Raw genomic sequence first — 26442 nt, 5'->3', positions numbered from 1 at the left:
TAACCCCCAACAGTCTTGTCCCTGGTGGCCCAGTTATCCCCCCCCCCAACAGTAATGTCCCTGGTGGACCAGTTAACCCCCAACAGTCATATGCCTGGTGGACCAGTAAACACCCAACAGTCATGTCCCTGGTGGACCAGTTATCCCCCCCCCCATCAGTCATGTCCCTGGTAGCCTAGTTATCCCCCCCCATCAGTCATGTCCCTGGTAGCCTAGTTATCCCCCCCCCCCCCATCAGTCATGTCCCTGGTAGCCTAGTTATCCCCCCCCATCAGTCATGTCCCTGGTAGCCTAGTTATCCCCCCCCCCACATCAGTCATGTCCCTGGTAGCCTAGTTATCCCCCCCCATCAGTCATGTCCCTGGTAGCCTAGTTATCCCCCCCCCCATCAGGCATGTCCCTGGTAGCCTAGTTATCCCCCCCCCATCAGGCATGTCCCTGGCAGCCTATTTAACCCCCAAATAAAAAAAATAAACATCCCACTCACCTTACCTCCGTTCCCACGCTGTCCAGGTCCTCTTCTCTCCCAGGTCCTCTGTGCTGGTCTTCTCCTGCAGGCGGCGCGCGATGAAATGACGTCATCGCGCACGGCCCGCAGGAGACTGAAGACACGCGCTGCTTTGGAGGAGGAAGGAGCCGACACAGACAGCACGGCAGCTGTCACAGAGGATGCTGTGTGCGCCGGCTCCTTCCTCCTCCAAAGCAGCCCGTGTCACAGGGGAGCCGCGGGCCGCGGGCCGCATCGGGAGGTCTCAGGGGCCGGATGCGGCCCGCGGGCCGGAGGTTCCCCACCCCTGCTTTAAGGAGTAATCATGTTATTGTGGTGACAGGCAGTTGTACAGATTTGTAATTTGCTACTATTTGAAAATGTCCAGTCTTCCAGTACTTATCAGCTGCTGTATGTCCTGCAGAAAGTGATGCATTCTTTCTGGTCTGACACAGTGCTCTCTGCTGCCACCTCTGTCCATGTCAGGAACTGTCCAGAGCAGGAGAGGTTTTCTATGGGGATTTGCTACTGCAAATGGACAGACATGGACAGAGGTGGCAGCAGAGAGCACTGTGTTAGAACTGGAAGACAAAAGATTTTTTAAACAGAACAAATTTAAATATCTGCATAACTTTTTTGGCACCAGTTGATAACATTTTTTTTGTACCCCTTTAATTCAAATAATAATAATAATAATAATAATAATAATAATAATAATAATAATAATAATCATATACACTACAGCTCTGATGATTAATAATAATACAATAACTACTACATGTAATATATAATAGTCTCATAAATAGTAGATTCTACCACTAGTATGAGTAATAATATAAAAGTAATAATTAATATCTTCCCCTGTAATAAGATGGCAGATCTGTTCCTGTCATGGAGATTCCTGTGTAAATGATGTCTGCTTCTTCCACTAATGGCACTTTTCCTCCCATCTGTTCCTATCAGTGTATGATCAGCGTTATAATATTGATACATTGTTTCCTCCCGTGATTTGGTTATGTATAGCCTGATGCTCGGGCCGGATATCCACCCCCAGCGGCAGCGGCGGTGGCAGCGGCTTCTTCCATAGGATCCTGGCCCTGCGATGTGGCCCTGCACCCTGATGTAATAGTAATAATGACATTATATCAGTAAGAGCAGCCCTTGCTGTGGGATTGCATAACAGTCTGAGAGATTGTACAACAGCTGCTCATAAAATCTGGGCACGGGAACACGTCGTGCACCACAACCTCTCCATTATATCCTTCAAAAAAAGAAAAAAAAAAAGTAATAATAATAATAAATTGTGTAATCTGACCCCGATGGAAAATTTCCGCACGGTATATTATGTGCTCAGATATTTACACGGACAAAAATCAAATACTTCTATTTGTTTAGGCTTAGCGACACTTCCAATAAACTTGTTATAAAATTATCATAATTCTGCAGGTTGTGAGTAATGGTGTTGACCTTAAAGGGTGTGTAGGCGAATGGAGACCAAGGGATCTATTGCTTCATGAAGGAATTTTGTAATTAGTCTTTGTAAAAAAAAAAAATTCCAATCCACTTATGTGTATTTCTTATGAAGAGACATGAGTCTCCATGGTTACAGACTACACTCATACCATGTGTGTAGTCAGATCCTGCCTCTATTCCCTACTACTTCTTAAAGGATTATTCCTATGCCAGCAAATTTAGTATACTTTTTGCAAATACAATCATTTAGCAAACTTGTCTCCTTCTCCTTATATGCTGTTCTTTCCCTCCCATTGTTGACTCGTTGTCTACCACTGTGCTCTAAAAACAGTGGTCTGGCTGATGTATATAGAGATATAATGTAGCTGTATCGATATATAGGGGGAGATTTATTAAACATGGTGTAAAGTGAAACTGGCTCAGGTGCCCTAACAACCAATCAGATTCCACCTTTCATTCCTCACAGACTCTTTGGAAAATGAAAGGTGGAATCTGATTGGTTGCTAGGGGCAACTGGGCCAGTTTCACTTTACACCATGTTTGATAAATCTCACCCGTAGTGAATATATAATTTATATTATATATAGATATGCATACTATACCTATGTTTGTTCACCAGACAGAACACTGCTTTTAGAGCAGAGTGGTGGTTGGTAACTTAGACAACGAGCTGTCAACAATGGGAGGGAAAGAGCAGCATATCAATGGGGGGAGATAAGGTTGCAAAATGAAACGGACATACCCTGCAATAAAGTTCACTTACCACATCGGTCCCGGTCCCGTCCCGGATCCCTCTGTTCACGCCCATAATGTCCATAGGAATTTACGGATGAGTCCAGCTAATTCATGAGGTCCTCTTCTCGTTGCCGCCCATCCACGCCTCCTGGAACTTGATTGACGTCTTCAGTCTTCTCACGAATTCCCACGCAGGCGCTATTGCGATGGTCTCGTCACTTCTTCTGCGCATGCGCGGTAAACAGTGAAGCTGTGGAGCGGCTTCAATTGTGAACTGCACATGTGCCGAGAACGTCCGGCGCAGAGATCCGGTGAGAAGACAGAAGACGAGGAGGAAGAAGACCGGCGTCAGTAAAACTGTCAGAGGCGTGGAGTAGGCTGGACTTCTGGCCTGGTGGCGCTCATTACCATAATGGGCGTGAGAAGAAGATTTGTCGATTTCTCAGTTTCAACAGCGGGATCCGGGATGGGACCGGGTTTGATGTGGTGAGTATATTGAGCTGTATTGCAGGGTATGTCCGTTTCTGCCTGGGGCCACAGGGTGACAGGTTCCCCTTAACTTGACGAGTATAACAATGTCAGTTGACATGAAAAAAACCCTTTAAAAGGGTTTTCTAGAATTTTTTTTCATTTATTTTTTTTTCAAAATATGCCCAGGCTGGATGATAAAAGAAAAAAACAAACCTTTTCATGGCATCCGGGCACTGTTGTCGTTCACTTCCTCCACCGAGTGTAAAATAGAGGGTGACAACAGGATCAGACTACACAATGTTTATTTGTAGTCTGTTACTATAGAGACCCATAGGTCTGCATAGGAAATGTAGACACAAAACAGTAGGACTGTGTATCATATGACTATCTGGAAAGCTGATGGATGCCCTTACCATGGTGGAGGTATATGGCAGGAAATACATCATCTCATACCTCTCAAACCTCTCAACCCCTGATCCCCCATCTTTACCAACCACCCGCTCCATTACTTTTCCGATACCTTTGTTTTCCAGAAAAGTTATCAAAATAGTCAATAAATCAATTTTATGGACAGTGACTAAAATGTGGATATCTTTTACTAATCCCATAATAATAAGCCATAGATGAGACTCCTGGAGCCATTGTATGTGGGGAGACCCTCACCCTGGGGACGCACTTCCATTGTTTCCTTTGTAAACCACCATTCCCACACATTGCTTATCTATGGATGAGTCTTATCACAATCCTGACAGCTCGTCCATTGTCTCTATATCTGTGAGATCTGCTAAAGACAAACAGGGCCCAGGGCTCACGCAGGGGGCGCTCATCTGTCTGCTGGAGCAGAAACCTCTGACCATGGAGGGATTCCATCCAGCCACTACCTGATATCCTGGGTTATTCTTCTGGAAGGAGACAAGTGGCCCCCAGGCATCTATGTATAGCACCAACCATCTAAGGAGGCTTCCAGATCTGCATTAGAGCCCTGAAGCTTCACATTACACCTTTGCTCCCATTCGACATCCCCCCATCCTTGTCCCCCCCATCTTGGAGCAGATGGCGGCAGGTAGAGGGGGCAGGAGGTGAGTAATGGCCGCGGCCCCTCAGCTATCTCCTCGCCTCCACATGCCGACACTCATTTGAAGTCTTAGGAGACTTTCCTTTTGGATTGATGAAGCCATTGAAAGCCGAGCCCCACCACAAGGACAGGAAATGTAATGTGTGGTCACTATCCAGAGCCTGTAATGAAGCCAAATTACCTCGTGTTCCTTCTGTTATTGATGTCAGATAGAAAACCTCAGACTGTCAAATAGAGGCCGGGACCCCGAGCAATGAGGCGTCCAATGTAACACCGCTATCTGCTGATGGGGGGCGTATGGACTGAGACCTATCCTAATATATTATTATTATTATTATTATTATTATTATTATTGTCCTATCTCCTATCTATCTCCTATCTATCTATCTATCTATCTATCTATCTATCTATCTATCTATCTATCTCCTATCTATCTATCTATCTATCTATCTCCTATCTATCTATCTATCTATCTATCTATCTATCTATCTATCTATCTATCTATCTATCTCCTATCTATCTATCTATCTATCTATCTATCTCCTATCTATCTATCTATCTATCTATATTCTATCTATCTATCTATCTATCTATCTATCTATCTATTTCTTATCTATCTCCTATCTATCTATCTATCTATCTATCTATCTATCTATCTATCTATCTCCTATCTATCTATCATCTATCTATCTATCTATCTATCTATCTATCTATCTATCTACTATCTATCTATCTATCTATCTATCTATCTCCTATCTATCTATCTATCTATCTATCTCCTATCTATCTATCTATCTATCTCCTATCTATCTATTATCTATCTATCTATCTATCTATCTATCTATCTATCATCTATCTATCTATCTATCTATCTCCTATCTATCTATCTATCTATCTATCTATCTATCTATCTATCTCCTATATATCTCCTATCTATCTATCTATCTATCTATCTATCTATCTATCTATCTATCTATCTATCTATTTCTTATTTATCTCCTATCTATCTATCTCCTATCTATCTATCTATCTATTTATTTCCTATCTATCTATCTATCTATCTATCTATCTATCTATCTATCTCCTATCTATCTATCTATCTATCTATCTATCTATCTATCTATCTATCATCTATCTATCTATCTATCTATCTCCTATCTATCTATCTATCTATCTATCTCCTATCTATCTATCTATCTATCTATCTATCTATCTATCTCTTATCTATCTATCTATCTATCTATCTATCTATCTCCTATCTATCTCCTATCTATTTATTATCTATCTCCTATCTATCTATCTATCTATCTATCTATCTATCTATCTATCTATCTATCTCCTATCTATCTATCTCCTATCTATCTATCTATCTATCTATCTATCTATCTCCTATCTATCTATCTATCTATCTATCTATCTATCTATCTATCTATCTCCTATCTATCTATCTATTATCTATCTATCTATCTATCTATCTATCTATCTATCTATCTATCTATCTATCTCCTATCTATCTATCTCCTATCTATCTAATAACATGAATAACAATAATAATAATAATAATAATAATAATAATAATAATATAATTTCTGTTTATTTCTCTTGATCTTTTTGTCTCCTTCTTATCCTCTCAGTTCTCCATCTTACAGAATAGAGTGTGGTTTCGTGTGGATGTAGATTGGAAGGAAATTAGAGGTTAAGTGCCCCCTTTGTTAGGGAAGCAGTGTCTCCATGTAGGGACACAGTGGGTTATTGTTCTGTCAGACGGTCACATATGTAATAACTGCAGACAGGAAACAATGGCTGATACTGACTTCTCTTTTATATGTAAAATAAACCAATTTGTGTAAGAAAGATCCAAGCACCAGGATAATGGGAGGAGGAATCACTGGGGTGAGCTGTATGGATGATGGGTGCGGTTGTTTCTCACTGGAATTTACATTATAGGTTTATGTATTTTGGGGCCACATTGAAAATATTTATATAAGAGAAAATAATTATATAAAATGTGGTGCCCCACCAGTGTGGTGGACAACCGGTCACTTGCATGATGGTGATGTGTGACTCCACTACAGTACTGGTTGGTTGGGGAATGGCTCAGCCAGGTGTTATGCTGTGGTGACGCCAATGCTGGTTGGGCACACAGGTATGGTGGCACACCTGCTTTTATTTTAGATGGGCCTGCTATACCCTTTCCCCTGTGGTCAGTATCCTGCCAGGCTGTTTGGGGGGTCCCTTGGGCACTTATAATGATGGTACGGATTGGAGTTATGACCCACCTCGACTATTGGCACTGCCACCCACAGAAAGGGGAGATGACCCAAGGAAAATGCAATGGCTGTGTAGGTGCTTAGCGAATAACTACTGAGCCCAGTGTATATAAATAAACTCTTCTTTACTGCAGGAAGGTATAATACGGTGGTATACAGTAGGATCTTGACTTGATAATATGGTTTAATCTTGAGTGATACAACCTGTGCTGAGAGCTTAAGATGAGGTACAGCCGTGCTGACTGTGTTGCGTGCTGAGCGATAGGAGATTTAGACAAGTAGAGAGGAGGATGTCGAGAGAGTCCAAACCCAATGTAGTACTGTGCTCTGACGGAACTGACGGAAGGACAATAAGTAGAATACTTGAGAATATACTTGTGCCCGTGTTTTGACTCTTTGGTCTTTGCACCACCTATTGCCCACCAGTGTCGGGCAACCTGTCCTAGAGGGTGACACAAGCCCCAGACCTTGTTACCTGGGATGAGCAGAGTGGTCAGAGTTCTCTGATAACACCTGCGCTGCGAGATAGAGTACGTAGGGTTCTAGCAACTTTGCTCTATCCGAATCAGTTCCTCTTTCTTCAGGATACTGTCCTGCACTGTTAGACTGGTTCTCACCGTGGTGTTTGGTGATCCCTGACTTGTCCTTTCTAAGTGTGCGTTCAGCACTGCATAGTGTGTGGAAGTGCTGCTTTCAAGAAACAAGTGCTAAGGTGTCTCATGTGCGTCCATTCCCTACAGAGACCAACCTAAAACTCCACAGGGGACCTGGCATAGGCCAGGGCCCTCCTTGGCTTTTTTAGGGAGCGTTTTTGCTTGCATCTTTCCTCTACCAAAGCCAGAGTAAGACTCACTAAGGTGTGGCTACACCTCCTTTCCCCATGTGACTTCCTTCTACAGCATCTGTAACATGTGCTGTTAGTGGGTGTGAAGAGAGTGGAAGAGAAATATAGAGATAGGCACAAAAGAGAAAGAGCTCCCATTGGTGCACAGGTCCTAAAAACAATAATCCTTTCATTACATGCAGCTGTGCTATACTTAGGTACACAATATACATACTAGCGGCATCTAGTGGCAAAACATAGGTACTACTTCATTTCCACTTTTACTTTGAAGTACAGACTTTTGTAAGGTGTGTACAGACAAGAAACACCTGTGGTGGGACACCACACAAACATTACCCAGCTATCGCAGATCTTATTCTTGTCCATAAGGCGAAGTATCATAAAAACTCATGGTTGTCAACTATCCCAGAGTGTCCCAGAAATTCCTAAAAAAAAGGAAGAGCTTCTGGACTCCACAAGGGTAAAGGAGGAGTGTGGGAACAGGGAGTGGTGAGTATCTGTATAGCTTATCTGGGGTTAGTAGTTCCAGAATATATGTTTAAGTTTAATGGTCTGTATTAGTTTAGGGATATCGTTTGGGATCTGTATTAGTTTAGGGATATTGTCTGGTGTCTGTATTAGTTTAGGGGTCTGGTCTGAGGTCTGGATTAGTCTAAGGGGTCTGGTCTGAGGTCTGTATTAGTTTAGGGGTCTGGTCTGAGGTCTGGATTAGTCTAAGGGGTCTGGTCTGAGGTCTGTATTAGTTTAGGGGTCTGGTGTCTGTATTAGTTTAGGGGTCTGGTCTGGGGTCTGTATTAGTTTAGGGGTCTGGTCTGGGGTCTGTATTAGTTTAGGGGTCTGGTCTGGGGTCTGTATTAGTTTAGGGGTCTAGTCTGGGGTCTGTATTAGTTTAGGGGTCTGGTGTCTGTATTAGTTTAGGGGTCTGGTCTGGGGTCTGTATTAGTTTAGGGGTCTGGTCTGGGGTCTGTATTAGTTTAGGGGTCTGGTATGGGGTCTGTATTAGTTAAGGGGTCTGGTCTGGGGTCTGTATTAGTTTAGGGGTCTGGTCTGGGGTCTGTATTAGTTTAGGGGTCTGGTCTGGAGTCTGTGTTAGTTAAGGGGTCTGGTCTGGGGTCTGGATTAGTTTAGGGGTCTGGTCTGAGGTCTGGATTAGTCTAGGGGTGTGGTCTGGGGTCTGGATTAGTTAAGGGGTCTGGTCTGAGGTCTGTATTAATTTAGGGGTCTGGGGACTGTATTAGCTTAGGGGTCGGGTCTGGATTAGTTTAGGGGTCAGGTCTACGGTCTGTATTAGTTAAGGGGTCTGATCTGGGGTCTGTATTAGTTTAGGTTATTTTTCTAGGGTCTGTATTAGTTTAGGGGTCTGGTGTCTGTATTAGTTTAGGGGTCTGGTCTGGGGTCTGTATTAGTTTAGGGGTCTGGTCTGGGGTCTGTATTAGTTTAGGGGTCTGGTCTGGGGTCTGTATTAGTTTAGGGGTCTAGTCTGGGGTCTGTATTAGTTTAGGGGTCTGGTGTCTGTATTAGTTTAGGGGTCTGGTCTGGGGTCTGTATTAGTTTAGGGGTCTGGTCTGGGGTCTGTATTAGTTTAGGGGTCTGGTATGGGGTCTGTATTAGTTAAGGGGTCTGGTCTGGGGTCTGTATTAGTTTAGGGGTCTGGTGTCTGTATTAGTTTAGGGGTCTGGTCTGGGGTCTGTATTAGTTTAGGGGTCTGGTCTGGGGTCTGTATTAGTTTAGGGGTCTGGTCTGGGGTCTGTATTAGTTTAGGGGTCTAGTCTGGGGTCTGTATTAGTTTAGGGGTCTGGTCTGGGGTCTGTATTAGTTTAGGGGTCTGGTCTGGGGTCTGTATTAGTTTAGGGGTCTGGTCTGGAGTCTGTATTAGTTAAGGGGTCTGGTCTGGGGTCTGGATTAGTTTAGGGGTCTGGTCTGGGGTCTGTATTAGTTTAGGGGTCTGGTCTGGGGTCTGTATTAGTTTAGGGGTCTAGTCTGGGGTCTGTATTAGTTTAGGGGTCTGGTCTGGGTCTGTATTAGTTTAGGGGTCTGGTCTGGGGTCTGTATTAGTTTAGGGGTCTGGTCTGGAGTCTGTGTTAGTTAAGGGGTCTGGTCTGGGGTCTGGATTAGTTTAGGGGTCTGGTCTGAGGTCTGGATTAGTCTAGGGGTCTGGTCTGAGGTCTGTATTAATTTAGGGGTCTGGGGACTGTATTAGCTTAGGGGTCGGGTCTGGATTAGTTTAGGGGTCAGGTCTACGGTCTGTATTAGTTAAGGGGTCTGATCTGGGGTCTGTATTAGTTTAGGGGTCTGGTCTGAGGTCTGTATTAGTTAAGGGGTCTTGTCTGGGGTCGGTATTAGTTTAGGGGTCTGGTCTGGGGTCTGTATTAGTTTAGGGGTCTGGTCTGGAGTCTGTATTAGTTAAGGGGTCTTGTCTGGGGTCGGTATTAGTTTAGGTTACTTTTCTAGGGTCTGTATTAGTTTAGAGGTCTGGTCTGGGGTCTGGATTAGTTTAGGGGTCTGGTCTGAGGTCTGGATTAGTCTAAGGGTGTGGTCTGGGGTCTGGATTAGTTTAGAGGTCAGGGGTCTGGATTAGTTTAGGGGTCTGGTCTGGGGTCTGTATTAGTTTAGGGGTCTGGGGTCTGTATTAGTTTAGGTGACTTTTCTAGGGTCTGGATTACTTTAGGGGTCTTGTCTAGGGTCTGAATTAGTTTCGGGGTCTGGTCTGAGGTTTGGATTAGTCTAGGGGTGTGGTCAGGGGTCTGGATTAGTTAAGGGTTCTGGTCTGGGGTCTGGATTAGTTTAGGGGTCTGTATTAGTTTAGGGGTCTGGGGTCTGTATTAGTTTAGGGGTCGGGTCTGGATTAGTTTAGGGGTCAGGTCTACGGTCTATATTTATTTAGGGGTCTGGTCTGGGGTCTGTATTAGTTTAGGGGTCTGGGGTCTGTATTAGTTTAGGGGTCTGGGGTCTGTATTAGTTTAGGGGTCTGGGGTTTGTATTAGTTTAGGGGTCTGGTCTGGGGTCTGTATTAGTTTAGGTGTCTTGTCTGAGGTCTGGATTTGTTTAGGGGTCTGGTCTGGGGTCTGTACTAGTTTAGGGGTCTGGGGTCTGTATTAGTTTAGGGGTCTGGGGTTTGTATTAGTTTAGGGGTCTGGTCTGGGGTCTGTATTAGTTTAGGGGTCTGGTCTGGGGTCTGTATTAGTTTAGGGGTCTGGTCTGGGGTCTGTATTAGATTAGGAGTCTGGTCTGGGGTCTGTATTAGTTTAGGGGTCTGGTCTGGGGTCTGTATTAGTTTAGGGGTGTGTTGTCTGGATTAGATTAGGGGTCTGGTCTGGGTTCTGTATTATTTTAGGGGTCTGGTCTGGGGTCTAGATTAAATAAGGGGTCTGGTCTGGGGTCCGGATTAGTTTAGGGGTCTGGTCTAAGGTCAGTAGCCGAGTCAGTAGTAGATTAGGCCATGTTGTCATCCTCCCCTAGACTGTTTAACCCCACCCATCATCAAATAAAGGAACTGTAAAATGGTGTGTGATCAGGGCACCTTGGGCTACTTCAAATAAATACAGACTTCAGATTCCCAAAAACTACAGATACAAACCGCAGAGGGATAATCAGTAATGGGAGAAGTGGGTATACGGGGTGTCCAACATATTTATATGAAATACACCCAGAAGATGTGACGCCCCCCGCAGGCATCAGCCATAGTCATAGGAAGTGTAGAAGTTTTCTTGTTTTTCCTGATGTGAGTCTGACTCAGATAACTCTCACTGTCATGATGAAGAAGCTTCTCTGTATCGCCGCTATTCTTGTGTACACTTCACCTCATCATTATTTCATTTTTCTACAGTCATTTCCTGAAATTCATACATAAAAAGATAATGTGAGAAAAACAAATGACTTGTCTACAGAGACTCTCACGGCCGAAACGCAGCGACTCTTTTTAAAAAAAATCTGAGCAGATGTTAAATTAAAGAAGCAGCACAGGTCCTCGCTGTCATCGGGACACAACTAAAGGACATTGTTAGACCTGGTTTATGTACTGCGTATCTGGGGATGACAGCCGAGAGCATGATGTATCACCATAGACTGGTGGAGTCCGGACTGTATCTGATCTGCTTCATATTATGGGGATTGCTGTAGAGTCTGCTCCTTTAAATTATGCATTCTCCTTGCCATGTATCTTGCGATTATTCTAATTCCTGACTACCATTGCACCTCAGGATGAATCACCGATGTTATATTTGCTCTACCCTAGGAGTTTTCCTATGTGCTTATTGTTTTCCTTGGTTCATTAATGTTTATTGTATCAAACGCCAAGTTGGGAAATAGAAGTGACAACTGTTCAGAGCGAATTCTGCCTTAAGAAAAGTGGTTATCAGCTGAGAAGGCTATTCTGCCATAGGAGGGACTAGACATAGTCAATTTATCATATTACATATTAGTATATACATATTATTACCTATTTATTACATATTCATCAGTATACTGCCTGTATACAAGTGAATATAACTCCTACTCCTACTAATACTGCTCCCTATGTACCAGAATATAACTACTATAATACTGCTCCTATATACAGGAATATAACTACTATAATACTGCTGCTATATACAGGAATATAACTACTATAATACTGCCCCTATATACAAGAATATAACTACTATAATACTGCTCCTATATACAAGAATATAACTACTATAATACTGCCCCTATATACAGGAATATAACTACTATAATACTGTCCCCTATATACAGTAATATAACTACTATAATACTGCTCCTATATACAGGAATATAACTACTATAATACTGCTCCTATATACAGGAATATAACTACTATAATACTGCTCCTATATACAAGAATATAACTACTATAATTGCCGGAGGGAGGAACAGCTGACCCGCACCACCAAACAAAAGTCCAATGTCTATGGATCCACGGATACAAAATGTGCAGGATACACTGCGATATAAATGGCTGGACGCCGGGGGTGCAAGACGATAAGGAAGTAATACGCTGTGTGTAGGATAGATGAAGACAGCACTCACCCGGTACAAGGCAGCTCAGTTTATTCCATGAATCGCAGGTGGCAGGGAGGGAGAGGTGAGGACGCGCACTGGGACGGCCGTTTCGGGGACACGCCCCCTTTGTCGACCAGGTACCTGGTCGACAAAGGGGGCGTGTCCCCGAAACGGCCGTCCCAGTGCGCGTCCTCACCTCTCCCTCCCTGCCACCTGCGATTCATGGAATAAACTGAGCTGCCTTGTACCGGGTGAGTGCTGTCTTCATCTATCCTACACATAACTACTATAATACTGCTCCTTTATACAGGAATATAACTCCTATAATACTGCTCCTATATACAAGAATATAACTACTATAATACTGCTCCTATGTACAAGAATATAACTACTATAATACTGCTCCTATATACAAGAATATAACTACTATAATACTGCTCCTATATACAAGAATATAACTACTATAATACTGCTCCTATGTACAAGAATACCACTACTCTTATACTTCTTGCTTCCCTGTCCATTATAATAGGCAGTATTATTTCCTGATCGCTGTCATACAAAATACATTTAACAATTTGGTTCTATTTTTGATGGTTTGTTCGTCTCTCTCCGTATCTGGGTTGCACATTTCTCTTTGCGCTATATAAATCCATCAATGTCTACAAAAGAAACATGACACAGGGATCCTTGAAAGTGCAGTATTTAATTTTCAATTGTAACAATAAAATAAGCAAAAAATAACGTACAAAGATCACACTTTCAGGACGTCTCCCCTGAAGCTTTTGCCTTTGGTCTCCTCGCAGATCATTTCCTATGCCAGTGTTCTGCACCCTGGCGCTCTCCAGCCATTACAAAACCGCAACTCCCAGCATGCCCGCTGAGAAGTGTAGATTCCTTGCAGACACTGTAATACATTGATAGCAATTTACCATTATGCTGCAAGCTTTCCCAATGCTACACGCTCACTGCTCAAACACTGAAGCAGCAGACCACAGTCACCACCTAGGCAAGAATAGTCGCTTTCTTTCCCATCCAAACATTTTGTCTATATTAATTCTTATAATTTTAGAACCAAATAACAAATATTTTTTATTTCCCAATGTCTTGTAATCTTGTATCAATTTTACCCTCCATTGAGAGTTATAGGGATTGGCCAATTTAAATTTACTCGGCCCCTAGGGGGGCTCCGACCTCCGTGCCCCCAAGAATCTCTAGATGTACATTTTACACAAGTACATTTTAGTGAATTATTGAGACAATTCAAAAAATTAGGATGTTCCAAAATGTTAAACTATCTATGATGGACATATCACATGGACATCATCTAGAGCATACATGTCAGACTCGCGGCTAGAGTTGATAGAACCTCGGAAAATTCTAGGTTCGATCGAACTCGAACATACCCGAACCTTCCGTATTAGATTGCTGATGCCTTCTCGGTCCCCAGCATAGAGAAGCCTGCCCGGGGACCGCCTGGAATTCCAGGATTCAGCCTATTACCTAGGTTAAATCCCAGAATTCCAGACGGTCCCCGGGCACACTCCTCCTTCCGCACGGACTATGAAGACATTAGCAATCTAATGCGGAAGATTCGGGTATGTTCGAGTTCGATGGAACCTAGAATTTTTCGAGATTCAATCAACTCTACTTGCGGCACTCCAGCTGTTGCAAGACTACTATTCCCATAATTACTGGATAGCCGAAGCCTTGGCTTTAGTTGTCCAACTATGATTTCAGCTGGCGGGCCAGAAGTTTGACCAGAGCAATACAAAGACCCACTGGACTACCACCTTTTTTTCCAAGCATATAGATTGGTGGTCTATCTTTACGACAGGGCACCAATGCGTGAGTGCTGACTTTCAAAACCTCCTTGGGGTCATAGACCACCAAAATTTTATTTTTTTCTTTCAGCTAAGTACTTCTGTTTGCCTTGGTTCACATGTACTGCAGTGCCCCAGAGAAAACGGTACATATGTGGAGTATTTACACCCGTAGAGGGAACTCTATGAAGAACTAATGTAGACTGAGGGGACATTTATTCCAGCTACTGTCTATGTCCACCCATAAACCATCCTGACTTTTTCTTAGAATTAGCAGTGCATATACATAGCTGACAAGATATCACACCTGCACAAAGAAATTCAGCTTACTATTCGCCATGTACGTGGTGGTCATTTTCCATAATTTTTTTTTCTATTAATTAATCACATGTACAATTGTGACAATTAGACAACCGTCTCGATATATTGCATCATAAGAAAAAAATAATAATATAGACAACGCGTAACAAACATTGCGTACACACATTAAGATATAAGTTATAAACTCAATTATTACAATAGGTGGAATGCACATTTCATAGAGTATACAACAAAGAGAAGGTAGCAGTAAGATTTACCTTGTCCGTTTCAAGACTTTGTTTTCTTTTCATGGAACACTCTGGGGAAAACTGATACAACTTAATGCAAGGTCTGCAGGGGCAGGGCTTAACATAAGAATTCAAATAGACAAGCCCCGCCCCTGAGGACTGGGCACTTGGCAAAACATAGTGTATCCGTTTTGCCTGGAGTAATCCTCGAAATTATGTGCTTTGTAAACATTTACAGAAATTCAAAAAGTGCAAAATGTTACGTGTGGCTGCAAAGTGAACGACTTTAGCAACTCCACCGTCTCATTTCACCTAGTGGCAGGAAATACACCTATAATTCAGTATCTAGAATCGAATACAGATAGATATGTTTCATCGAGCTGAACGAGTATAGATCTTTGGATTAAGGCAGAAAATCTGATATCTGTAATTTTTCCTAGAACGCATGTAAAGAGGAGGGAGGGTGAGACATTTTCGAAAATCTTTCGATAAGGTTTCTGGAAATTGCATTGATGGATGTTTCTGTGTTTAAGGCATTTATTCTAGTGAAATATTCTTAAAATATTATAGTAATAATGGATGAATTAAAATGTATTGTTGACAAATAGAGATTCGAAAGAGATTCACTATGAAGGAAAATGGGAAAAAATTATGGTTTGAAAAGTGAAAAAATACTCTGGAACTGTAAATTATGTAGAATTTTACTCTTTTAGGCCTTACATTTTACATAGAGAGAACCTAGAGGGATCCTAGCAATCAGAGCCCCATTTTGGGTCATTATGTTGGTACTTTAACCTATAAGGTCTGACTTACAGTGTAGAACTTCAGGCTCTAAACCAACTTTTGTATCTTAGTTTGGAATTTATTGTTCTGTCTTCTAACATCTTGGGTTCTGATTTGAGCGATTTCCAGTACTTTGGGTTTAGTTTCATAGAATCTGACCTTTTGTATCACTCATTTGACTTTCTTCGATCTGACTTTCTACTATGTTAACAAGGTTGTTTGGGATAATTTTATACTTGCGGATCCTGCCGTGGCTGCAGGGGACAGTAATGTATAGTTACCAGTCCCACTCCTCCTCTGCTGCCATATCTAGTGCCACCTGTTTTCCACAGCTGTGAAACACCTGGTGTCCCCCCACTCCCTCCAGAAATGGCCAGCAGCATAGATACTATACTGGTTTTGCTGACCGTCTGGAACGAGCAGGATGTCACCAGATGTTTCCAAAACACTGACAGTGGGGGAGAATAGGTGGAGATCTGGCAGTGGTGGAGGAGCGAGACAGTATCAGAGTATCCTGGACAACCTCTTTGGACTTTGGGGTCTGAGTGTTAGGCAAATTTTTGAACAGAGCCCCACACTGTGCAGAATTTTAGCATTCTATCACCTGTCTGTGTCCCGCTTGCCATGTTTCCAATTTACACCTGCACACTGGAGTAAATTGTAGTTAAAATCGAAGCCAGTTCCCAAAAGGTTCACCTTACACTTCAGATGTTGACCAACTGCTGAAATTCTACTAGATATCTGCTGTCTGGAACAGTTCGGAGAACACCATACACGTTACATGGTTGGTAGAGATGATCGAACAAAGGAAAATCTTAGGTTCTATCGAACTCGAACCTTGTCGAACCTTCCGCATTTGATTCGTGATGCCTTCCCAGTCCGTGGGGAAGGAGGAGACAGTCTGGAATTCCGGGTTACTGTCTATTACCTAGGCTAAATCCCGGAATTCTAGGAGGTTGCCGGGCTGTCTCCTCCTTCCCCATGGACCGGGAAGGCATCAGGAATCCTAAGATTTTCTGTTGTTCGATCATCTCTAGTGGTTGGCTGGTCCCGCTGACATTCATCTAATGTGTATGGTCAGCTTTAGGATAAATAGTGTCTTACTTCTAGGACTTCAGACTTTGGGTTCAAAGTTTTTGACTTGTTCTTAAATTTTGAACATTGGCATATTTCGGAACTGAGAAGGAAAATAAAATAAAAAATTCCAAGTAAAGATTCAAATTCTAAATATTGAAACAAGCCATAAGGACATCTCTACAACTTACAAAAAGGGCAACAAATATATATTGGTTTCACCACCAGTCATGAAGGGTCTACTATTGGTCAAAGACACTTTATCATAAATGTTATCTCGACCAAACCACAACATAGTCCATTTGTTCCATAGTGAATCTCAATTGAATTTGTAATACTGTCAAAGATGGTTAACAGCAATTATTATATAATAAGCATCTCATGAAAAATATTATACTCCATAGAGGGGATCGGTGACAAGAATAAATGACAGTGTCTGAACAAAAACAAATACAATTCATCATGCTTTATACACAAGACAGATTATCGTGCACTGCCAAACCAATGAAGGTTTCCGCTTCTCGAAAAGTATTCTAAAGCTCTATTCAGGCTTAAAAAATAAAGTATAATAAAATAGTAGTCTTATAAAAGGTGCATGCTATGTGATATCACCGACTTGTCACTACATGTATACAGTACGTATTGTAAAGAACATCGTGAATCTAAGGGTTCTTAGTTCTTAGAGGATAGTTCCACTTTAAGAATGATAACTGGTAACCCTTATCTTTTCTAATCGACAGTGGTTGTAGGAATAGCATATGGAGCTATTATTTTACTTATATATATAGTATCTAGTTGCACTATGATGGTAGGAATGAGGATGTCCTTGTAGCTGTACTATTACTGAGCTGCAAGGGATATGTACCTGTACCGTATGTTCCTACTCATCACATTTTTATATTACAATATATTTTTTTCAAAAAATAATATCTGTGTTGATTCACAATGATGTAGATTGGACCCTTTGGTTTTCCCATAGATTTATTTTAGATGGGACAGAAACTATAAAAAATTAATGGAAGTCATTGCCCTACAATCCAAGCACACAAAAAAGTTCCACTTCAACTAAGTAATCCTACTACAAATATTAACTTGTAACTTATGTTCAAGGACCATGTAGTGCAATAGGTAGACCTAATGTAAACTCTTCTACACCCATGCTCTTTGAGGTAACACCTACATTATTGGTGCCCAACCACAAACAAAATGCTATTCTCTCAAGACCCCCCAAAAGATATCTAGTAACAGTATCAGTTTTTGTGTGGACCTATAGTTGTCTTTCACTTACTTCCTCACCTGTTGAGGCCATCAACACCCTAATGGTGGGCATCCACCAACAACACAATCGTTTAAAATCAGAAGTTTTAATACATCTTAATGAAGTTACATAGGTCCAAGCACCACACTAAAATATCTGGGCCTTTAGTAGACTCCCAACTACTTTCTCACTGAGGCCATCACTGCTCTAGTGATGGTCAACTCAATGCAATCTTTTAGATGCCCAAACATTGGTTCAACTCTATTGTGCTTGACCCCAAACTGCCTATTTCTATTTGTTCTGGGACCTCTAAAAGGTAAAAAAAAAACAGACACAAAAGTTCTACTTTGGGCAACAATGGGTTGTAGTGTGTTCAAAACTGCAGCGATGTGCAGGAAACCTCTTACAGTGATCCCAGGTTCCCAACTCATGAATCCAGCCTAAGTATTACATGCAAAGAGCTGTATTAAAGCTGCCTTTGGTCTATATACTACCTCTAAACTTTATACAACACTACAGTGTCATACATAAAGAAAAGGAGATGACATAGCAAAGATCAAACTGGTCTTTTCATTATGACATTAGTTTTGCCAACATTTGTTTCCCATTCGAACCTGTTTTTTTGGGGCGAATTTCCCACTTCCTTGTTTAAAAGCAATGGACTTAGCCTTGAGGGGAATGAACATAGGTTCTTACCACCCAAACAGCAAGGGTGATGGGTTTAACCAGGACTGGACGTCTTGGCCCCACCATTGATGCCCAATAGCAGCCACATGGTCTATCTCTATGGTAGGTATGCCTTTCCAAACATATTAACATGGCTCTGGTTGGGGCAAAAAACTTAAAGGGGTTATGCAAAGATTAAAAGTTATCCTATATCTACAGGATATGGCATAACTAACTGCTTGGTGGGGATCTGACCGTTGGGACATCCATTGACCACAAGAATGGATATCAATTGTCCTTCTAGTGTGCAAACATGGCCATCACTCCATTTATTATCTATGGGGTTTCTGAACATATGGTTGAGTTCAGTGACTGGCAAATTTGGAAGTCCAATAGTGAGGATGGTGGTCAAGCATATACACTCCCACTTTATTTACTTAGGGGACAGCTGACTTCTTATTTATTGGTTGGAACTCCACCAATCAGCCATTTACCCTCTGCTCTTTGAATCGGGGATAACTTTAAATTATGGGATAACCTCTTTAAATCTGCCCTCTAAAAGTCAGCTGTCCATTATATCCATAGAAATCAGTAATTTAACCCAGTTTCGAGGGGTTTTCTTAAAATAGTTTTGGGCTGGGTCTATCACATATCACATATAAATCATACAGTACATAGTCTCTATATAAGCATCTATGTAAATATATGTTCTCGGTCTTCCCTATGAAACTAAATTACTTTACAAATATTTACAAATAAGAATACTCGAATGTGAAAATTTGGTGCAATTTTAAAGACTGATCCCGAATTTCTGTATGAAATTGGCAGTATCTTACCTGGCAACAGAAGCCTATTTGTTAAGTTTACCTAATGCATCGGGAGTCTAATGTGATCCCTCGCCAAGGTAATCAAAAGTGCTGGAATTTATTTCTTTATTTCAGCTGTGAATTTCATTCGATGTCCTTGATTAATTATGCATTAACCCATTACTCCGACGTTTTAGTCGGTAAATCTTTGGCGGGAAACAGTTTATTAAGCAAGTGGTATCTAAAGATCAGATTGGTTATTTGTGCCATGGTATAAAGATTCACACAAATTATTTATGCATACCTTTCTGTGAAGTTCAGATGAATAAAAAATATACAAGTCAAGTGCATCGTCGTTGATGGATTAAATGAAAGTCCACCGTTTTAGTAAATGGGTCTTTTGGTCTTCTCCGACCTATTTTATGACATATCATGCAGCATTTAGAGACCTGTTATGTGGACTCGTAGCTAGAGGGACCTAAGGAGCTTACTGAAGACTGGTAATACATAGAACTTAATAATAACACAGTATGCAGTGAGATCCTGAGCTCCCCCTAGTGGTGGCCGCAGACAGGCAGCAGTGTGTCATTTAACTCTATGCTTTTTGCAGAGATCTGCAGCTCTAAATCCAACAAAAGCAGCACAGGATTAAAGACTTAAAATGAGTGTCACATGGTGGAAATTCACTTTTAAGCAAAATATTGCATGTTTGCATTGTTGTCGGAAATACTCAACCCATTGAGGTACACAAATTTTAGGCATCATATGTCACAGAACAAGAAATCATTTGCTGTGTTCATTGTACTGTATATAATTATAAAGAGAAATCCCAGTCTCTGGTCTCATTGATCATATGAAAGCTAGTCTGCTTTTCTGCTATTCTCAACTTTGATATGGAACTGCAAAAACATAAGTCATCTTATAAAAATGTTACATTATTTATTTTTTACTGATTCTGCATTACATCCTGTATTATACTCCAGAGCTGCACTCACTATTCTGCTGGTGGGGTCACTATGTACATACATTACTTATCCTGTACTGATCCTGAGTTACATCCTGTATTATACTCCAGAGCTGCACTCACTATCCTGCTGGTGGGGTCACTGTGTACATACATCACATTACTGATCCTGTACTGATCTGGAGTTACATCCTGTATTATACTCCAGAGCTGCACTCACTATTCTGCTGGTGGTGTCATCATTACCCCATAATCCTAATAAAAGTCCATAGAAAGTTTCAACTTGGGTAAAGTAAGAATGCTGAGGGTTTGTCTGTCATGGTCATGTACTATATCTATGGTTACTTCCACATATTCCTCATGGGCCGTCCCTGTGGATTTCCTATGTGCACAGCCCCCTAGAGACAGTAGAGCCTGGGATTTCCCTTGGCCAATAATATAGCATACTTGTTTTTGAAAGTGATATATATCCGCATACTTTTACTTCCTATTTCTCCAATAAAGTGAAAAATTTTCCTAAAAGTGATTGTTTTTGCTTCTCCTCATCCAGTTGCTGTACGATGTGGAAACAACAGGCCTGATCTGAGCATTCAGATGCATCATTGTAAACCAAATGCATGCAGACATTACAGGCCGTAATGTTGCTCGATAGAAATAAATATTGACTGTACATGCGAGACATAAAAAAAAAATTACAATAAATTAGAATTATAACTTAACGTTAAAATAATAATTTAAAAAAAAATAGTAAAAACAAGCCCATTATTCCAAATACAGCTATTAAGCCCAGCAACACATGGTAAGAGGCCAATATGTCCATTGACGGTATATATGTAGCATCCTTCACTCCTTGTTCCTGCTCATTGTTCCTTTGATGAAGGATGTAAAGAGGCTGTTCCTCGGGGGCGGTCCCATCAGCATAGGGGCTTGGTTCTTGTGCGTTATCTTGATCTAAAAAATTAATACAAAAAAATAAATATATATATATTGTTATTGCAACATTTACTCAGATTTCCTCATGATTAACCAGGATGGGTTAGCAAGTATCATATTTATTTTGTTGGGAAGGAGAGTACACTTATTTTTAAAGTTTGACTAGAGTTTAGCTGCAGTACCAGACAAGGCCCACCGAGTGCCATAGTGCTGCTTTCAGGAAAATCCCAGACATTTGTCTCTAACTGTGGATAAAACCTGGTATTCTGGCTTTTTGTTTTTACTTAAAAAGTGGCCGGGCTGAGGATCTGGGGGTCGTGAGCAGCAGCAGGGACCAGACACCAATACCATAGCTAAGGTAGAGGATTGGGAAGGTAAGTACCCTTTTTTTTTCTTGCCTCCCAACCTGGTGAATTTTACAATCAGTAAAGAAATACCAGACGACCCCTTAAACTTTTTGCAGTAGTTGAGAAAACCTTTACAAGCTGTACTCATAAGCCCAGTCCCCAGTATTCACATTCTGACCAGTACCTGGCCCCCATGTCGATGGTAAAAAAAAAAAAAAAAAAGTCAACCTAGACAAACACTGGCCACTGCAGTGACCAACCTCACCCAGTGTCTGGCACAGTGGCCACTTCCCTTTGTTGGGATCGGAACCAGTAAATGTTGTTAGGACCTGACACTGTCACCATGAGAGGAGGTTAGGGATTGGGCAGGGATTGGGCAGGTGAGTGTTTTTTTTTCTTAAACGGCTTATCCATTGTTTAAAATGACTTTTATATATTTCTGCCCCGTTGGTAAACTTAAAGGGAACCTGTCACCCCCCGTGCCGGGGTGAAGGCCGCCCGACCCCCTGCTAGAGCCCTGGATACTCACCCCATGTCACCTGGAGCCGGTCTTGGGACGGAGATATCCTTGTCGAAAGCCTGGTGCGTGCGCTGCATAGGTGAGTCTGGCGCACATAGAGAATGACGGCTTATTTATTCTCTATGGGCATTGGACTAACCTATGCAGCTTCCGACAAGGATATTTCTGTCCCAGGACCAGCTCCAGAAGAGGCATTTGGCGAGATGGGGTGAATATCCGGGACTCTAGCAGGGTGTCGGGCGGCCTTCACCCCGGCACGGAGGTGACAGGTTCCCTTTAATAAACACATTATGCTTACTTTTCTGTGCTCCCCTGGTGTCCTGATGAGGCCTCTCCGGTGTCCTGCGCTAACTGCAGCGTCACTACTTCGGAGACAAACTTTTCTCATGAGTGACAGCCTTCTCAGCCAATCATTGTCTAAAAAGAGACAGTGCCATGTCCAGTGATTGGCTGAGCAGACTGTCACTCTTAAGATGAGTTAGTCTTGGAAGTAACGGAGCTGCAGTCAGTGGGGGTTACCGGAGAGGCCGCATCAGGACACCAGGGGAGCATTGAAAGGTAAGCATAACATGTTTATTATATTAACCAACAGGGCAGCAATATATTAACAATTTTTCACACTGAATAACCCCTTTAATCCACAGCTCCAGAGCTGCACAGTCAGACCCACCATCAATAAGTTGTGTCATTTTTTTTGTTTTAATATACAGTTATACCAAATACTAATCTAAATTATCCAAATTTAATAGAGTGAAATAAAGGAGTTCAACGAAATTCTGTTCTGATGACAAATAAAAAATAAAATAAAATCTTAATCGTCTAGGTACCGTCTCTTCCCGCTGTGCAGCACTTCCCACTCTGCTGTACTCCACTATAGAGCTAATAGACACCTACAAAGACCAGGAAAGGTTAGCTGACGGCAAAAGCCACCAAAGATGAACTAGTTGTCTAATCTGCTAATGAGCCGCTAATGATATCACTCTTGTATAACTGCACTATTGACTTGGACAATTATACTATTTTTGATTTATTTTAGCATAAACTACCTTAAATTATACACACTCTGGAAAGATTACGGCTATGGTGTTTCCTAATTCAAAATTAAAGAAGGAAGACATTTTAGGAGCGCCCGCTTAGCTTAAAGCTAATTGAAAGTGATTATAAAAGTGGCATTTACCTTGTGACTTTAAGATACATTGTTGTAAGATAATAGATATCCCTAATTATGTAATAAAAAGGTTACTCATAGCCTTCGGGCTAGTGATGCCGAAAGTTTTTCCCAGGTATTAAGAGACATTTTTCTTTAAGATCCTCCGACTTAATCCAAAGGATTCATCATCTATTAAATATCAGTTGTCAGCCTCGCCGCGGACGCCGCGCACAAAGCATTTCCCTGGTCAGAAACACCAGTCTATTAGAACCTGCAAAATATATTTCTTGCAAAGTACATACCTGACATTTGCAATGTGTAATGAATCTCTTTTTTTTTTTCTTGTGCCATATATTAACTGTATTAAATAAAAAAGTATGTCACGCCTAGCAGAACCATTAGGGCCGAAAATGGAACGTTTTCTGCTTCTTTTGGAATCGGCAATTTTTCTTGACAAGAGTTCGAAAAAAAAAATTAAATAATGTATTGTCTACGGAACGGAGTTAAGGTCGACTTCATAAAAGTTTGGGTTTAAGCATAGACGTTCTGGAGTAGGCACCTCATGCTCGGTTTTTTATTTGATTTCTTGCCGTCTGGATTGTGAGTTAACCGTTCTCATACAATTTTTTAGTTAGTATTTGTAACTATTCGGATCATTTTCCGATAGTATACGTGTTTAGTGCAGCAAACCAAAACTTGTTTATTCTTGAAAAATGACACAAATGTAGTAAGTAGGTGACTATCTTTGGACCATTAAAGGGAACCGATCAGCTCCCTGAGGGAGTGTGACCTGTCCCCAGTACATTACAGTTTCCGGGTACAGCTTTCCGACGCTGTATCCGGCAGTCTATGGTAGGGCGTAAATTTAAGAAAAAAATTGGTTGTAAATCAGGAAACTTAAGAAAAAAATTGGTTGTAAATCAGTCCCGCACCCTGGTGCCTAGGCTTGAGGACGGAGCCACAGTGGCATGTAGTCACGCAACCCCCCACCCTCTTCCCAGCTACTCATACTTGATTGGCAGCCTGAGCGCAGGGCTTTGCATTAAGGGGTAATCCGGCGTGGGGGTATTTTAAAGCTATGGCCGGGGAGGGGGTGGTTATATACGGTGGCGATCACTTACCTCCCCGGTTTCAGCGTCGGGTCCCGGATTGCGCCGCCCCATACACCTGCCCGCCTCGGCCGCTAAATGGCTGAGCTGCCATGAGACGTCACGTCTCATGCCGGAGCTCACACCAGGAAGCGACCGCGGGACGGGTGTACGGGGCGTCTTGATCCGGGACCCAGCACTGGAACCGGGGAGCTAAGTGATCGCCACTGTCTATAACCACCCCCTCCCCGGCCATAGCTTATTCCTGGGCCCTGGGCTGGAGTACCCCTTTAAGTTCCCAATCAAGCACGAGTGGCTGGAAAGAGGGTGGAAGCTGTCTGCTTTGACCTTATGCTTAGTTAAAGAAGAAGTCCCAAGAAATTGGTGGTTTGGTGATCTGCCCACTGGGAAGTTTCCTTCTCTGGAAGGGATATCTGGCTATTATCGTGTTTTGAGACTCGCAACTGAGGCTCCACGGACCCTTTTGTGCATTTTTCAATTTATAGGGGGCAATGTATCAATGGAGACTCTTGAGTGAGTACTTCATTGGATTTTTTTCACTGATCTCCCTGAGCTCAGTGATTACTGTGTTTTGTAGGAACAAAATAAACAAGGTCTACTTACCTCTCCCTGTGCCTCCACAGTGCTGCCTTACTGCACCGGGACTCCCGTTGGACTCCTGGATCTCCTTCTTTAGTGACATCCTGACTCAGCTAATGGATTGCCCACTCAGCCAGTGTCAGGGATGGGACACCATTGTAGTCACTGATTGGTTGGGACCTCCACTGAAAATCAGTTTTGGCAGGGGTCCCAGAGCCTGTGGCACGGCACTGCGGAGGCACGGGGAAAGGTGAGTTGCGATCGTTTATAATGTTGCCCCCGTCCCATCTGCTGGCAAATTATGATTTCTTCCGGATTTCACCTTTAATGGGATCTGGAACCAAGCAGTAAAGATGGATTCTTTTTACAAAAATTGCTACTCCGACCAGAGCCTGCCAACATCCTCCGAGTGTCCAGCGGCTATTAGGTACTGGGTTAGTTCACACTCCATTAGAGAGGTGATTGGCTCCCTTTAAAGTCTATGGGGCCAGTGAACAAATACATTGGCATCCCATTTTGATGGGAACATACCCTACCTTATCTCCTACCAACAACTTATATCGTCAGATATTCCATGTATCTAACTCCTATTTTATCTAATTTACCTCTTTTTGATGGTTCACTCCAAGTATCTGAGTTTGAACCTCTCAACAATGGTCTAAACCATCTAATTTTAGGGGGGTATCTGTCATCACTCTGTTGATTGATGCCAAGTGACACCCAGAATTTCCACCAAACATATTTGGATGTGAAATCTACTGTATAAAGTTCTTTTAATACTTGCATAACACAAACCAATCCCACATATTAATCCTATTAAGTAGCAGCTGTCGGACTGGTTGAGGTATCATGTGTCATTTCTAATACTTCCATCAAATTCTATTTATGAGGAGTCAGATAACCAATAGAGAATGGGAAACAAAACAACAGCAGACGTCTCCTGCACTATTGCCAGGGCTCGGCTGCACAGCACAACCTGTTCCTCAAGTCCCAATTACATGAAAAAGAAGCAAAATCAAACAATATAAAATCCCAGTCCTGCTGTGGAAAAAAATGGATTGAATGGTAAACCACTGCAGCTGTGGAGATACAACGTCCTTTTACTATATATCCTCTTGGGATGCCATTTAGATGTTTGCTTAGATTTACATCAAAATTGCAAAAAATATATAAAATTCTAAAAAAAAAAACAAAACAAAACAAAAAAATGATTGTACATTGCAATCTAATTTGTTAACTACATTGGGCAGGAATTGGATATACAATATTTTATTACTATAGGGAGGTAATATTTACTAGACATTCATTAAAAGGGGTACTCCAGCGAAAATCTTTTTTTTTTTATCCCCAAATCAACTTGTTTCAAAAAGTTATACAGATTTGTAATTTACTTCTATTTAAAAATTTCCAGTCTTCCAGTTCTTATCAGCTGCTGTATGTCCTGCAGGAAGTGGTGTATTTTTTCCAGTATGACACAGTGCTCTCTGCTGCCACCTCTGTCCATGTCAGGAACTGTCCAGAGCAGG

The 26442-nt window shown here is 41.9% G+C and overlaps 1 protein-coding gene across 1 annotated transcript in view; it reads right to left on the bottom strand.

Moving 5' to 3' along the window:
• Positions 1-13794: 13794 nt before the first annotated feature.
• LOC138783965 (diacylglycerol kinase beta-like) overlaps positions 13795-26442 on the bottom strand; it is a 49754-nt gene continuing 37106 nt past the window's right edge. The window contains exon 4 of the mRNA XM_069959339.1: positions 13795-21229. Coding sequence (XP_069815440.1) covers positions 21122-21229 — 108 coding nt within the window. The 3' untranslated portion in view covers positions 13795-21121. The remainder of the gene's footprint in view (positions 21230-26442) is intronic.

This window comes from Dendropsophus ebraccatus, chromosome 2 (assembly GCF_027789765.1).
Source record: "Dendropsophus ebraccatus isolate aDenEbr1 chromosome 2, aDenEbr1.pat, whole genome shotgun sequence".
Classification (NCBI taxonomy): domain Eukaryota; kingdom Metazoa; phylum Chordata; class Amphibia; order Anura; family Hylidae; genus Dendropsophus; species Dendropsophus ebraccatus.
Note: the sequence above shows the minus strand (reverse complement) of the source record. Positions and strands in the feature narration are given on the sequence as shown.